The sequence below is a fragment of the Photinus pyralis genome, unplaced genomic scaffold (genome assembly GCF_008802855.1).
Source record: "Photinus pyralis isolate 1611_PpyrPB1 unplaced genomic scaffold, Ppyr1.3 Ppyr1.4_LG9, whole genome shotgun sequence".
Classification (NCBI taxonomy): domain Eukaryota; kingdom Metazoa; phylum Arthropoda; class Insecta; order Coleoptera; family Lampyridae; genus Photinus; species Photinus pyralis.
The window spans coordinates 18,583,013-18,600,673 of record NW_022170878.1 but is presented as its reverse complement, the minus strand read 5'-3'; the positions used below and the strand labels follow the sequence as shown (position 1 = coordinate 18,600,673).

General features: G+C 38.5%; 1 protein-coding gene across 1 annotated transcript in view; it reads right to left on the bottom strand.

Moving 5' to 3' along the window:
• Positions 1 to 14,482, bottom strand: part of LOC116180393 (putative inorganic phosphate cotransporter) — a 33,904-nt gene extending 19,422 nt beyond the window's left edge. The window contains exon 1 of the mRNA XM_031500360.1: positions 14,004 to 14,482. Within this exon, the coding sequence (XP_031356220.1) occupies positions 14,004 to 14,091 (88 nt within the window). The 5' untranslated portion in view covers positions 14,092 to 14,482. The remainder of the gene's footprint in view (positions 1 to 14,003) is intronic.
• Between the last annotated feature and the right edge of the window lie 3,179 nt (positions 14,483 to 17,661).

The window sequence follows — 17,661 nt, the reverse complement described above, 5'->3', positions numbered from 1 at the left end:
TCCTCAGTGGCGACTGAGAAGAGAATAGAGCGCTTGGTAAAACCTCCAAATAGAAGATTGGAGCTTTTGCTGCTCTTTCCATAACTTCATTGGCTTTGTTCCATGTATTTGGAAAGTCCCGACCAATCGCCTAGGAAAAATGGGAATAAATAATGGCACGAAAAAATCTTGCCAAATCGAATAGGAATGTCAGATGTGAGTACTATTTTTAAATCCAAATTTAACGCGTGATATTCAAGTTAATGAATGTCCAACATTGCTCGACGTGAAAGTTTCGAGTACCTTTAGATCAGTTCACGTCGTCTGGCGGCGGAAAACCAATCAAAGCGTTCAGACTGAGCTCAAAATTATTTCCGTCTCAATCGGTCCCTTATTATTTAATTATCGATTCTAATTTTAGATTATTAAGAAAAACTCTCGTTTACTCGCGGCCAAACATTTCCAAAGCCAAAATTATAAATACGAAGCCGTAGGATGATCATATCGGCTACGTACGTGTCAAGGGCATCTCTATCGCAATTGATTCAAAATGTGCAATTTCGTCATCTTAATTAGATCAATTTTCGCTAGTTTTCAATTTGTGTACAACAAAATTGGCCACAACGCAGATCCATGTGGCTCGCCATCTCCGCCTCTTTGAGGAAATGCAGATTCAGTATAGGTAACGAACGATCTTACGTCTCTAATCAGATTAGCAGATCGGCGGCGACTATTGACTTTATTAATTCAAAGCGTTTAGTACCTACGCCGCCAGAAGTAGTTACGCAAATTTACTTACGTGATATTAACCTAATAAGTAATCTCCACAATGATCGCATCAAGTGGGGACCGTAATGGGGAAACGGAATTTTTCGCCATAGCTGTGCGGTATAAAGGACATACGCAAATATATGAGGTTAAATTGATAATTTTTGCAAGGGTCGGACTGAAAAGCAGTCTAGTAGCCGGGTTGTAGGGGTTCTTTATGAAATACAAAACATAAATCTACCCACCCCAACATACAGTTACAATAAAAGAATTATATGTGCAAGTGAGTTAAAAATTATGCCCTTTTATGTCCGTGTACCAAATTTGGTTCCGATCGGTTCAGCCGTTTAGCCCGAAATGACAGTACAGACAGACAGATCGACAGACTGACAGAGAATCTATCACAAATAAATTTGCTGTTACTAGCACAGATACCACCTGCACACCTGCTCTTGCGCGTTTCTGCCTTTTTATGTATAAGAATGTGTGTACCAAATTTAGTTTCAATCGGTTCAGCCGGAAATGAGAATTTGACCCACTTGCGCATGCGCGATTCCCCCCAAACGCTTTTCAGCTTTTCCTTTTACCTCTAAGAATATGTGTACCAAATTTGGTTTAAATCCGTTCAGCCGTTTAGCCGGAAATGAGAGTACGGACAGACAGACAGATCGACATCATTGAGAGTCCCCGGTTCGAATACGGGTACGGGCATGGATGTTTGTAAATGTATAGCGGTTTGGATTAGTAGAGCAGCCTTGGCTGAAACAGAAACTCCGCCCGCTCAAAATAAACGCAAAAATAAACAAATTAAACAATAATAAAGAGACCATGGGGGGGGGGCAGAGTAAAGTGCAAAAAAAGAGGAGGAAAGCATACAGGACAGACGAGTAGAAGTAAAAGGGAAGAGAATGAGAGTGATAACTATAATACAACAGAGAGGGAATGAAACAGTTTAAAAACAAAATAGATGAAACGAAAGAGGAGACTTAAATGCCAGAGCAAGGAATAAAGGAAAATTGGTAGAGGTGGAAAGAGGAACAAGAGATAAATAATTCAACAAAGAGGGAGCATTGTTATTGGAATTAACAGAAAAGGAGGATGGAGAATATTGAATGGAAATATCGACGGGAAATACACATACATGGGAGGTTGGTAATTGATTACTAACATAGGTAACGAAAAAAAAACAAAGAATCTAAGGTAGGAACACGGATAGAACCGGTTTAGCAGTCGATGGAAATAAGTTGAAAACGGAAGATAAAGAGATCAAGAAATGTGAAGATAGAAAGACGAAGGGACTGTAGGGATTGTGTGAATTAAAAAAGCAACAGGTAAATGAAGGAGAAGAAGAAAGGAGTAGTGTGGCAGAGAGTGTACAGAAGAAAGAAAAAGATGGATTATAATGATAGAAAGAGAAAGAGAGAGAGAGGGGCTGAGAAAACAAAAAAAAAATACAAAAGAAAACGCAAGGAAAAATGCTGAAGAAACAGAAAGAATATGAAGAAGAAATCAGGAGAATAAAAACAGAGAAAAAGGGAAAACGTAACAAGTGGAAAAAATACAAATATAGAGGAGAAAGTTGGTGTGGGTTGGGGAGAGAAAGGGAAGAAAGGATGGATGGACCGAGGGATGCGCCTGGTTATTTGGTGCGAATGAGTCATAAACATCTAGTGAATCGTGTGATGGTGGATTGGTGGATTATTTTCTTATTTCTAGACAGTGCGCCATAAAATTTTCCTTTTCGAGGAGATCCCACCTTTAATTCAGCTACGAGACTACAACAATTTTTCAGTAGGAAAGGTTGATCTGATGGTGCTGCAACCAATCGTACACTTGTGACACCGCGTTGGTACCCACCTTAGGTCATACAAATATATGATCCAAGCAGAGCTGGGCAGTATTCGATTTTGTAAATACTTTTTAGTATTCAAATCCTTTACAGTATTTAAATACTTTGTAATTAAATACTTTTATGGAAGCAGTATTTGTATTTGTAACTCAAATACTTTCACAAATATTTAGTATTCGAATACTTCGCAAAGTATTTGGATACTTCGTAAAGTATTCGAATACTTCGCAAGGTATTTGAATACTTTGAGAAGTACAAACTGTTTTAAATTATGGATTCTACGGGCCAAATTCTATAAGAAAATGTTTTTTCCCGGTCGATCTCAGACATTTTTTTCTGGGCTCAAAAAAAGGCAGTACTTTTAAGCTATTCAAATATTTGAGAACAATTTAGAAATGTTTAGGGAAAGTTTCCATTGTCACAAAATCAAATATAAAAATCCGATACATCTGAATACCGAACTCGATAGTCTACTTAACTTAAAAACAATAGTATTGATAGTATTAGAATACTTTTGAAAGTATTCGAATACATTCTAAAGTATTGGAATACTTATTTTTTAAAGTATTTGAATACCTTTCAATGTATCTGTATCTAGTATTCGCTTGTGCTGGACGTAAAAGTATTTAGTATTCAAATACATTTGATTTGTGTAAAGTATTTACTATTTAGTATTCAAATACTTTTTGAAAGTATTCTGCCCAGCTCTGGATCCAAGGTATTAGCAAAGAGTAATTAAGTATTCTTTGGTATTAGCAAAGAGCAACTAATAATTCTTTGGTATTAGCATGGTATTAGTCAATGATCTAAGGGACCCACTGTAGATAGGCAACACACAATGCACATTTTCCGACTGGTGGTTTCCATCGGTAATGTATCTCCCGATTCGGTCTATGGCGGAAATAGCGTGGGTCTTCCACCCAATCTCTGATCCGAACTGTGGGAACCGTCACTGGAAATCATTCATTACTCAACCCCTATTGGCCTATGTGCACGGAGAATAGCGTATGGTCATAAAAAATGTGCGTACGTGGTACAGGGTGGTCACAGAAAGCCGTACGAACACGTACGCCGATGACGGAACGGGCGTCTCTCAGTTTCAGACGAGACCAGTGACGAAAATTTGCTTGCGGATCGGCGTGTCACTGTGCCAGAGATTGCCGAACATATAGAAGACCACTCTCGTACTACGGTGCCAGGTGGGTGCTCCCTAATGAGCACAAAAAGAAACACATCTACAGTGGTCGTGAGTTTCTCCGCCGAAGAGGGTGAGGAATTTTTGGATTCATTTCTAACAGAAAACGAGACTTGGGTCCATTACTTCACGCCAGAGACTAAGGAACGATCAAAACATGGCAGCATTCCAATTCTTCAAATGTTCAAGCAAACGCCGTCAGCGGGGAACGTGATGGCTTTGAATGGAAATGCGTTCTGCTGATCGACTATCTGAAAAGAAGTATCGCAATCAATGCGGCAAGGTGCAAGCTATTCTGGCCCACACCAGAACAGATCTCAGCTCCAAATTCGAGTGGGATATCAATGACCGTCCTTCGTACCTACATCCTTGATTGGGCTCCAAGTGACTACTACATTTTTGTGCAGTTCGATGAGAGGTTGGTACGACGTGGGTATGAAAAAGCTTTCGGAGCAGATTTCCGAATCTGTAAAAGCATTGGAAACCTTAATTTACGGACAACCCTTGTATATATTCTTGAAAGAAACAGAGTGGGGATCCACTACATCACTGTACCTGAATCCTGAATCGCTACTATGAAAGTGGTGTAGGTATTTCTCGTTTTTCTATTTCCCTTCGATCATGATTGGCGCATCCTCCATTCATTTTGCCATATATCGAGCACTTTGTCCTCGTTCCACGTCTCGGCGATCACTTTGGATTATATGCAAAGGTCGCACCTCTTTCACCGCTAGGATATCCTCCAGTGCACCACTCTTCTATAGGCGTAAGAAATCCTGGAGAAAAGGAAATTTCGATTAGCTTTTCCCGAAAGTTATCGAAAAACACTAATCGATTCCTCTTGTGTGTGTTGTACTCCCCTGACTCTCCGGTGCTACATTCTCCCCCGGGTCGTTCAGCTCTTGGAGCTGTGGTAAGTAAATCTCTTCCAGAAACGACCAATCACTCTCTAGAAATTAATCATAAGCATTTCGGATTGTTTTAAAAATTTGGGGTACCAGGGGAGGAGTGGGGTATGAAACGATATGACAATACAGTTACTTCCGGCAGAAAGTCATCAAATTTCCTTTTCCCCGAGGGCATTCTAGATACCTCACTGTAGGATATTCTGATGGTGGCAGGAGTGCGACCCGGAAATTTAACGCTATTATGAGGTCGAGAGGTGGAACGAGGAAAGGGCGCTTGGTTGCACGAATTGTGACAACGCTCTGGGAAGACCACTCAACTTTCGGGGTGGGGAGGATGCTTTCATTGTGGATAAGTGAGGCACTGACAATGTATTTGCCGTAATGTGAAATGGTACAACAAACGTGAAGAATAGATAAAAATCGTTCTTTTGACTAGAGAAGCAGAAGAAATTAATTAGGAGCGCCAGTATCATTCGCGATTTCCGGTAACGGTTCCTATAGTTTGGATCAGAGATTGAATGGAGGACCCAGACTATTTCGTCCATGGACCCAATGACCAGACGGCATTTCCCCAATTCCCTCGACTCGTCGATGGAAACCACCGGTCGTAAAACGTGTATTGTGTGTTGCCTAAAGATCTACAGTCGGAAGCAACGCGATGTCACAGGTGTACGACTGGTTGCAGCACCATCACACTATAATTCCGTTCTAGAAAAATGACCTTTTTAGTCTCATCATAGACGATTTAAAGGTAAACATGTACTGGTAAAACATGTTAAGCATGCAATTATCAACCGGTAATTATGTCGCGTAAAAACATCTGTATATATAGAATAGTTTACAATGGTTTTTTAACGCAGGTAATATATTCACCGTGACCATGAAACATATACGAAGGTTATCTTTAGTAAATACATGAAAAACACTGCCTAGATTTGGAGTAGCTTTGCGAAACAAGGCTGTTTTTCCGTAGCACGCCAACAGTTAGAAAATTCAAACTATTTGCATTCTCATGTAAATAACGCGAGGTGAGAGATAATCGGTCTGATAACGCTTAGTCATTTAATGAGAAAATGCAGTTTCGATTTCATTGCGTGGCGTAGGTACGGTTTGCAAAAAAAAGGCGTCATGGAAGACTACCTTGCGAGCGGTCACGCTCAATCGCCCCTAAAACCGAACCAGGAAATCGAAAAGCGCTTTTGAAGCTGCGAAACTCCCCAACTTCCTTGAGTTTGGTAACTTTGGTCCACTTTCTAGAGGACGACGTGCGGCGCGTCGCCTACCTAGTCTTCTGGAAGGGAAGATACACGACCAAAGCTGCCCATCTCTGGGAGAAGACGAGACTCAATACGTCGTCTTCTCCAGGAGTTATCGCCTTATCACGATATACTGCAATCGTAATGAGTATGATTAAGTTTAGATGTCCTTTATCAGCCCGACAACTTTCATAGTTCACAAAGTGCAAAACAATCGTAAATCTTGGGCGTGTTTAGTGGCCAAATAATTTGTTTTCAGCCGCTAAATCCTGTTAATTAAGTGATTCATCTTGCATAATGGCAACCTTTGTTTACTAACGTAAGAAGAACCGCCCGACGGTCAATCACCCGATTAGCTAAATTGCCTTCGCATCAATTAGCTATGGAAATTGAACCGGATTAGGTGAAATTTACCTACGGATTAATTAGCCCAAACGCAGTGACCATGTACACTATAATAGTAACAATTACGTTGTTTATTTGGCGTACTTGTAATTATATATTATATAAATTCAGTTATATGTTGTCAACAATTTTCAACATGAATTAGCACCTTACTCGTGTAATTCTTTGGAACAATATTGGCAAATGGGTTTTGCACAATATCAAAGTTTAGTCTAGGTCATAACCCACAAGAATAGAAAAGAATACAAAACGTTCATAAATAAGATACGACTAATGGCATACGATTTGCAGTAAGCGAATTTTTTGCCACTCAGCTTGTATTCGAAAACCGGACTTTTAATCCGGCTCATATTCAAATACTTGAAATCGTAGAAATCGATTGACGAAGGTTTGACATCACCGTCTCTTTTCGTTCTAGATGAGAAAAGGACGAACGAAACCAACACACCAACAAGGGGAATTTTTCAATTGAAAAAGGAGAAGATCTAACTGACAATTTTCTAGAGACCCCTTATCCAAGGATGGAACTTACGGTCCAAAGATAAAGCGACAGTTTTCGAAAATCGTCTACAGAGTATAGGTATAGATAGTATAGAATTAGAGGGTCGAATTATATTTGGTGGAATTGTAAAAGTTCGGAAATAGTTGGTGGAATTAACGGTCATTATTTATAGGGCGTCTGGGTTAGATTCGGTTATCTTGATTAGGGATACATGATTAAAATTGCGAGTTAAAAGGTGTGAAATGACACGTGACGTATTTTATTTAATTCATAGGGTAGAAAAGAATCAATGATTAAAGATGGCCGTTGTCGTTAATAACGCGCCACTTTGTAGGCGTCAATTAATTAAGTAAGAATAGGAAGGGGTTGTTAGTCTGTGAAGTTTTTTGAATTCATTCGTTTCTGGGCCGCGGAAGCATTAACAGTGTAGTTCAGAGAAAAAGATTAATTCCGGCCGGTACCACCGAGTATCCACGATGGCATAGCACATTTTATATTACATTTTCGTGTGACTAAAGCGAAATTTGCTTTGAGGAAAATTAATCTGGAAATGACTATTGGTCGCTATAGCATTAATTTATTAGATTATATCTGTCGGTAATGACAGGAGTGATTAGACATTGAAAAGTGACAGGTACGGCCGGAAAATTGACAGGGCGCACGGAAAGTAGTTAGTTTACGTATTGCTGCCACTGCCATAGAAACTAAAATAGGCATGAAAAGTAAGGTTTTTGAAAATTTCGGGTAAAATAAATTTAAACAGCCGTGTTTCAACCAAGAGCAAATTAATTAAGTGCGCCAGAATATTTCTTTTCTATTACAATAGTACAAAAATTCCGCATTAAGTTACTTAACGTCGTTAGTGAACAATAGGGGATTGAACTTTGTGGAATTCGTAACCATAAAAAGGTTACATCCCTTTGCAGTTAAATAAACGTTACTAAACAGTGTCCCCTGAGTGAAAAACATTTTCTCCTTTAGTGTGAATATAAACAAAGAAGGTTGATACCATACTTCCATATTAAAAAGAATCCTACTTGCTTGCTAAATACCGAAGTTAGTTGTTCAACTACGTTTAAAGAACTTTTATTTCACAGAGAGACGGGAAAGTTCCAATTTGCAACTGTATCAGTTAATTGTCCGTTCCGAGCTTATGTACAAGGACATTCTGTTTACGAGGTACAGTGATATGTATTTACTTATATCAAATTAAGGTTTGAACGTCTTTAAGAAAAATTGTCGCAATTTATAGTTGATTTAAGAACAATTAAATTATAAAGAAAAATCTGAATCTGAGGTTTCTTAAGGTTATTAACCCTTGGGCAAATTTGAAGCCCTTTGTATTGCATATATGTTCCTACTGATAAACCCCTTAAGCTCGACACTCATCTTCAGTTCGCCGGCGGTCCTTGGACTGTTAGTCCTGGCTGACCGGCCATTACCGTTGCTAAAAATTATTCCGGCCGGCCAATATCGTCCGACTTACAGTGCAATTTTGACAATTCTCGTTAAGAATTGGTCGATCGGCCGCCTGTACGTGTGTAGTGGAACCGCGTATCAGTCAATATTTTTTTGGATGGGACATACGGCTCGGTTTCGGCGGCTGCGCCTCCTCACTTTGCACACCCGTCGAACTTCATACCGATTTATTTACATGAAAACCTTCGCGGGCATACGTCAATCAATTTCTCAAAGTTTCATCGCAATCCGATAAACGGCTTATATATACTTACATAGAAGGGAGGGAGTTGAACCCCCCCCCCCTTTTATATAAAAACTCTTTGCACTGTTAAACAATAACAATTTCTACCCCCTTCTCTTTTAAAACACAATTCGCAATCTTAAAACTAGAAAGTTTTGAACCAAACTATAAGTTTTTCACTAATTAAAAAATTTAATGCAACAAAAAATGTATCCCTACTAGATGGATCGTGGGCTCAATTTAAAATGTAAACATATTATTACTATTTGAATGATAAAAGTCTTCCCTATGCCCTTAAAGGCACTGTAATGAATTGAACATACAAATACAAGACAAACGAGATTAACACTACGGTCTCCTTTACTAGGCGTATTTGAATCTTTACTAGGCGTATTTGAATGAGGAGAAATCAATGGGCGGAGGCTCCTGTTGTTTTCCAAGGGAGGCAGTTTGGTTTTCTCTCGAACATTTTCGAAAGATTGCACAATGTACGCAATCCAATGGTAAACGAATTCGATAATGAAGAGCAAGTGCGAAATCTGAACTTCTAGAATCTACGAGTCAAAATCGCGCCGATTTGAGACTGAAACGTTCAGAAGTACTTATTTCACATCCAATCGTACAGTTCGAATTAACGCAGTACGTCTATTGAACGACTCGCCTTGAATTTACTTGAGATCTCTGACAGGTACTATTAACATAAGTTCTCTTTTCGATTAAAAAACCACCCACCGTAATTGTTTCCTCCTCCACTTAATTTTTCGATTTCTTTAAAACACTCCGAATCAAAATCGTAGATGATTTACTTAGACCTTTGTTTCGACTGCTTTAATTCTGCAATAAGGTGCGCCAAAGTGCTGCCTAGTCGGGCTTCCCTGATATTTGATAGAGAAGAGACTAAAGACAGTCGGAAATAGTACCAAAATGATTGCAAACGTTTTTAAATTTTGACCCAGTCCTCCTGTTAGTTTAGCGATTAGTGAAGCTCATGTCTACACTTTTTCGATCAGACTTCTCAATCAAAAGTTACAGACTAGAAAAAAATTCAAAAGGCTGTAACTTTTGAACTAGTAGCCCAATCTTGGAACTGTTTGAAATTATGGATTCTACAGGCCACATTCTATAAGAAAAATTTTTTCCGGGTCGATCTGAGACAATTTTTTTTTCGGGGCTCAAAAAAAGGCAGTGTATAACCTTCCTTTTTTACCAAAAATCGACTAAACCAAAATTTCTCGGGAAAACACTTTTTCTTATTAATTTGGGTGCGTAGAATCCAAATCAATTCGTACTTTTTCGATCAGACTTCTCAATCAAAAGTTATAGACTAGAAAAAATTCAAAGGGCTGTAACTTTTGAACTAGTAGCCCAATCTTGGAACTGTTTGAAATTATGGATTCTACAGGCCACATTTTATAAGAAAATTTTTTTCCGGGTCGATCTGAGACAATTTTTTTTTCGGGGCTCAAAAAAGGCAGTGTATAACCTTCCTTTTTTACCAAAAATCGACTACACCAAAATTTCTCGGGAAAACACTTTTTCTTATTAATTTGGTTGCGTAGAATCCAAATCAATTCGTACTTTTTCGATCAGACTTCTCAATCAAAAGTTATAGACTAGAAACCAATTTCGAAAAAAAATTCAAAGGGCTGTAACTTTTGAACTAATAGCCCAATCTTGGAATTGTTTAAATCTATGGATTCTACATGCCAGATTCTATAAGAAAATTTTTTTCCGGGTCGATCTGAGACAATTTTTTTTTCGGGGCTCAAAAAAAGGCAGTGTATAACCTTCCTTTTTTATCAAAAATTGACTACACCAAAATTTCTCGGGAAAACACTTTTTCTTATTAATTTGGGTGCGTAGAATCCAAATCAATTCGTACTTTTTCGATCAGACTTCTCAATCAAAAGTTACAGACTAGAAACCAATTTCGAAAAAAAATTCAAAGGGCTGTAACTTTTGAACTAGTAGCCCAATCTTGGAACTGTTTGAAATTATGGATTCTACAGGCCCCATTCTATAAGAAAATTTTTTTCCCGGGTCGATCTGAGACAATTTTTTTTTCGGGGCTCAAAAAAAGGCAGTGTATAACCTTCCTTTTTTACCAAAAATCGACTACACCAAAATTTCTCGGGAAAACACCTTTTCTTATTAATTTGGGTGCGTAGAATCCAAATCAATTCGTACTTTTTCGATCAGACTTCTCAATCAAAAGTTATAGACTAGAAACCAATTTCGAAAAAAAAATTCAAAGGGCTGTAACTTTTGAACTAGTAGCCCAATTTTGGAACTGTTTGAAATTATGGATTCTACAGGCCACATTCTATAAGAAAATTTTTTTTCCGGGTCGATCTGAGACAATTTTTCCTTCAGGGCTCAAAAAAAGGCAGTGTTTTACCTTCCTTTTTTTACCAAAAATCGACTAAACCAAAAATTCTCGGGAAAACACTTTTTCTTATTAATTTGGGTGCGTAGCATCCAAATCAGTTTTGTACTTTTTCGATCAGACTTCTCAATCAAAAGTTATAGACTAGAAAAAAATTCTTAAAATTGTGACGCTATCTGGAGGTATGTAAGCAGAACACAAAGTGGCAAAATTGTATACGAAAAAACAAACCGGTGGTAACATGGAAAAGAACCCCCCACACTGTTGGGGATATGGCGCAGGCTCTGTAATCTGTGGCGCCAGCTGGCGCTAGGTTTAAACAGGTTGTAAATCAGCATATGCATGATGAAAGCGCAATTTTGGTAATGCAGATCATTAGCAAAGCTTAAAATTATTGATCTCACAAGTAATCTAACTCAACATAGACTACAGCCTGCACATCTACATTACATCACAAAGCTTTTAGTGAAAATTTGAAGTCTCTAGCTATTGTAATTGCTGAGATCTCAGCCGGACAGCCAGCCAGCCAGTCATAACGAATATAATAGCGTTTTTTTTTTCAAAAATGCTCTAATGGCGTATTAAGGGTCGACAACGCCCTAACCCATAACGGATTTTGCGCCCCATATCAGATTTTTTAATAGTCAATAATAAACCAACTTTTACGAAATTATCAAGACAAAATAAAATAAGTACATTTACATAGAAAAGAAAGCGTACTGTAACGTAAATTTAATTAGGTGGTTTATTTATTTACAACTAACTAATAATAAATCTGTCTTGAAATGAATTGATTATTGAGTTAAAATAATATCACTTAAATATACACAACTTACAACAGCGCTAGCTATTTACTACTTCGGCGTTGAAATTGGAACTGACTGAAACACAATTCGATTTACTTATATAGCATACGTTTCCCGAAAGTTTTCGAACGCTTCCAAACCAGTATTCCAGAATGATCTCGAGCAAAACACGTCATATTTCCCGGAAAAAATGCGTCACATCGTTAGCACTATAAATACGAGTATAAATTCAAACGATCATATACGCTTTCGTTTCTTATAGCCGATGACTAATCTTTTATGGCGCCTCTATGTCTATCGGGATTTCTAAAATATTCGCCACTTAAACGTTTCCCCTTTTAAAACAAAGAGAAATTATTGTACTTACGGTTCAGATAGTATATAATATACAGTGTGTCCCAGATCGGGTGGGATTGCATGGGTAACTTTGTTATTATTAAGGATAGAGAATTGGTTAAATGGGCAATGTTTTGCAGTTTTAGATGCTTATTTAAAATTTCCTTTTGGAAATTCAAAATGTCGCATAGGTTCGACGTAAATTGAAAAAAACTAAAATTGGTCATTTCCTTGAATGTCTTATATCATCGAAAGTATAAGAGATATAAAAAAAAGTTTTATATAAAAGTTACTGTCTTTGATACGTTTAATTTAGAATTGATGTCAAAAAAAATTCCAACTTCCTAAAGTTAAAGGGGCGCTATATGGGATTTTTAGATTACTTGATAGATTTTTTAATTCTCTTTTCAACGAGCCATCATAACATAAGATTGAAAATAAGATACCAGTTATATCAACGGTTTTTATATTTTAATCAAGTAGGCTGTGATGAATTAAAAAAAAACAAAACAAAATCTATTCGAGGCAACAAAACAATGAAAATAATTACATCAAATGTTTAAAAAAATCAGGGACGCACTCATGAGAGGGGGGTTTGGGCATTACAACTCCCTCCAAAATTTTATATAAGCTAGAAAAATTTGATTTTTATAACATCACTTATTGACTTATTATCCATACTTACATACCTACAAATGGTGGTATAACTACAAACTATCTCCTCTTTAATAGCAAAGTTACCCATGCAATCCCACCCGATTTGGGACACACTGTATAAGTACGTAGTTATACAGGGTTTCCGAGATGCAGCTATATAAAAGTTTCAAATGAGTAAAGAAAAAATCTGAAAATTTCGGGATCAAGATAACGGGTCATAAAAAATGCATTTTAGATGGTTTAGAACTTTCATACACTGGGGAGTTTTGTGGGGGGAGGGGGGGGGTGATAGCCACAGTATTGTGTATAGTGTATGAAACAAACTTAGAAACAATAATAAACCAATTGAGTTAATTAAGAAAGGAACCTAGAAGATTAATTATACTTGCACCCACCATTACAATAAGTGGAAAAAATACGCAATTTAGCCCAACGACCGAATAGAATCGCACCACTTCAAATTTTGATAGCGAAACACTTGTGCAAAGTGCAGCGCTGCGGAAATAAATTATTTTTTAATAGGTACTTCAATTATAATTGCTAGCCATTCAATTAAAATTAATTGTAAGTAAGAGATTAAATTATAATACCATTTGAAACACGACAAATAAAATTAGGGTTGTAATTAATTGTTGCGCCCTTTGTTTTTCTTAGAATATAACAGAAAGTTGTCTGCAATTAGAGAACGAAAGGTGAAGAATTCGTATTGTAATTCTAATTGAAAGTCATTAATTACCGGCATGTAAGGTTTGTTTCTCAATACCCACCTCGGCCTTGGTAATGGTGCAAGGTACTGTACCTCCTCAATCAGGAACCAGGTTCAGCAATTAGAAATTAATTTCGCCTTCTTGGTTGCGGTTATAATTAATAATGTAATTGCCGAAATGCGGTCGAATTAGAAGGTTTAACTGGATTAAGAGGTAATTTCGCGGGTTTTTGGTAAGAATTCGAGCTGCAAAATGTAATTGCAGGATGCCTTTAATCAGGAAAGGCGTAATCAGTCAAGACCATGTAATTGTCGCAATTGCAATGCAATGTTATTAACAAAATTGGTGAACAATGGGAATAATTCTCTATGAAAGATAAAAAATTATCTTATCAAAATGCTTCAAGTAGTGAACTCTTTGGTACCATATTGACCTAAAAGATTATAAAAAGCCCTTTCTTGATACATTGTTGATGATAAAATTTCGTAACCGTTGAAATTGAAAGGTCGGTTACGAACAGGGGTGGGTTTTTTGAAAATTTACTTACCAAAGCATTTCGTCGATTTCGGCGGTTCGATGGGGTGATCCTTGTAGACCTTTATCGGCTCCACGGTAGCTCCTTCTCCGTGTCCCATTTTAATTGGTGGCGCACTATATGGCGTCGAGTCCGTTTGATGGAAGCGTCGCAACGTAAAAGTACCGGTAATTAAGAAAACACCTCACGGTTCAGCGCAGGTAAAGCGAGCGAGAACTAACTGAACGCGAAAAGCGCGGCACTATCTTTAAATCATTCTGACGTTTAACTGATACGCCGCCCGTACACCCACTTTAAACTTTAAAAAAATTCTAACCGTCAAGTGCTCACCTTGTCAATTTCATTACGCTACCATTGGTTCTCGCAACGAGGGACAACAATTACGCGATTATTACGTTGGTGCAGGTTTCGTTCACTTTCTTTATTTCCAATTACTTTTGAACGTCGGGCTTCGTGCGTGAAAATTGGGTGTCCGGAATCGGATCATGCGAGCGGTGCGTTGACGATCTCTAAAAAGAAATCGATTGTAGGTAATCAGTCAAATCTGCGATGGATGAGGAAGTTACTAGCGCACGTAAAATCGATCAAGCGCAACTATTGACATCAGTGTAATTTGCGTCCCCGTGATTCAATTGCATTATATTAACTAGTTATTGCACCGACAATAGTGCAAGGAGCAAGCTTGTATGATGCTACATTCATCTCTAACAATGTTTAAATCAATTCCTTTCACTGAGCCCTTTCATTAGAGTACCATGAAGGATAAAACTAGCCCCCCCCCCCAATTCCCCTCCACCCCGTACTTTGCTAAGAGGACCGGAAAAATGGCAGTAGTTGGTAGAAAACGGTTCCTTTCGTTGAGACCTTTAATTAGAATACAATTAGAGATAACATTAATTTTTAGCCCCCCCCCCCCCTCCTCAGGCCCCGTCGCTCACTGATCTCGAAAAAGAATCGCACGGGAAAGTTATAGTTTGTACAAACAAATTTATTTCGATGAGACCTTTCGTTATAATACCATGAAGGGTAAAACATGTGGTTTTACACCTCCTCCCCCCCCCTCCCATTTTCTAAAGTTTAACCTTGTACCACTAAAGGCATGCGTATGCAAAATCTGAGACCAATTGGTTGTCGTATGTAAAAGTTATGCACGTTTTACTTTCAAAATCAGCATCTCAGGAAATAATTCGTGGGGGGGGGGGCTTTTAGACTTTTGAAGGTCGTCTGGTACAGCTTCAAGGTATAGGCTACCTGCTGCAAAAATTCCAGGATTTTAGGACCATTCCCCTAGAAGTGGTTTGAAACGGCAGAAGTGGGTCCGGGCGGATGGACGTACGGACGCACGAACGGGCGGACAAAACGCAAACAATAGCACATTTTTGTTAATTCTTAAAAAAATGCGTTCAAAAAATATAAACGTTATCACTAGCTCCCATGATACATTTTCATATCTTTGTTGGAATGCCACCCTTGTAAATGCTGAAAACGTAAAATACGCTGACGGAAGAATCTAGAACCCAGGGGCCTGGGGTGTATGGAATGCCCTCTAAGAAGAAAGTCTTATTCAACGTTCCTTTTCTTCAAAGTATCATTGGACCCCCGATGCTACGTCCTTTCTCTAAACTTGAACCGTTTGTATGGCATTTTTGTAAGTGCTCAAAGCGTTAAATAATACTTTGAGGGAAGAATGTAGAACCTCTGGGGGAGAGGGGGGTATCTGGGGGGCATGGAATACCTCCTGAAAAAAATAGACAGATTCAGTGTTCCTTTTCTTCCACATATCATGACATATTTTCGTTCGCGGGGGGTATGCCACCCAAACCCCCCGGCACTACGTCCTTTCGCAAAACCCACAGTAGGCGGACATAATTCCATACCCCCCAAACCCCCCGTTGCCACATTCTTTCCCCACAGTGTTTAGTGGTTACGTTACGTTACGTGGTTTACTTATTTACAATTATTTAACAATGAATTTATAACAGTCTTAAAATGAATTGATTTGTAACAGTAAAATAATCACTTACACGTACGCAATTTATAATAGCGCGAACTATTTATTACTTTGGCATTGAAATTGGAACTGACTGAAATGCAACTGGAGTGGTTTATATAGCAAACGCCCTCTATTTCTCGAACGCTTCCGAATGCACCAAGTATTCTAGAATGTTCTCGAACAAGCACGTAATATTTCTCGGAAAGATTGCGTCACATCCGCCTTCGTTTCTTATCGCCGATGACTAATCTTTCATGGCGCCTCCGTGTCTATCGCCCCCAGGGCTACATTCCTCCCTATCCGTGCCCACAAACTACCATGAAGATCTTAAAGGGTCAACGCTTTTGTGAGACAACGTAACTACGAAAATTCGCTTACCGTTTCCCAAAGGTTAGGTACCATGCAGGTGCTGGGAATTATCCAGGCATCTTTGAGGGCTTTGAATACCCCCCCCCCCCGGCCCCCTGGTGCTACATTCTGTCCATACATTAGCACTCACACGATAGTTTTCATGAAAAGGCTGGGAAGGACTCTATGAAAGTGCTATGGATAGTCGAACAATCTTATCATGAAGGTCTTCAAGGGTTTTTTCGGGGTAAATTTGATCGGGGATGATTGTCCTGTACCGCCCGGTACTACGTTCTCCCACAAAAAAATTAAACCTCCAAGATCTTCATGATAGTATGTGGGAACGGATGATTGAATAGTATTCCATACTTCATAGCATCATAGATTACAGTTCGATTGTCTTTTCTTGAAAACTATTGTAGTGAATATTCCAGAAATCTCAATAGACATCGAGACGCCATGAGAAATTCTATGTGTTTGTTCGAGAATATTTTAGAATACGTTCGGATGTTTCGAGAGAGAGAGAACGTTTGCTATATAAGCAAATCGAATTGCGTTTCAGTCAGTTCCAATTTCAACGCCGAATTAATAAGTAGTTCGCGCTGTTATAAATGTTGTATGCGTGAGTGATTACTTTCACTGTTATAAATTAATTCATTTTAAGACTTATAAATTTATTGTTAATTATTTGCAAATAAAGCACGCAAATAAATTTAAATGTGAGTGCTAACGCTGTGGGCACCGGGGGGGTTACATCGTGTATGTGGCGGAAGAATGTAGCATCGGGGGGGGGGGGCATGGAATACCCCCAGTATACGCATATTCTATTACCTAGTATCTAGTAACTTTTGCTCTACTAGCCCCTACCGCTTTCATGGTAACCTTTGGAAGTAGATAAGGGAATATTCGTATGCTGAGGGGTTTTCCATACCCTCCAGACCTCCGGTACTTCCACGAAAGTGTTGAGCTTTCAAGACCTTTATTATAGTTTATGTAAAAAAATAGTGGACCTTTTTTTTCTGAGGAATATTCCATACACCACAAAATCGTGGAAGAATGTAGCGCCAGGGGGTCTGGAGGGTGTGGAATATCGACGAACATTCTAAAAAATGGCTTTATAATTCTTGCTCTACTATCCCTAGCACTGTTATGGAATCATGAGGGTCTCAACGCTTTATGGGAGAACGCAATATGAATGGGGTCTGAGGGATATAGAATACCATTTTCCCTAAGGTTACCATGAAAGTGCTGGGAATTTTCAAAAAATGAAAGCTAGTGAAACCTCTTGAAAGGTTTTAAAGGTGTCTTACAGACACTTGGAGGTTTTTT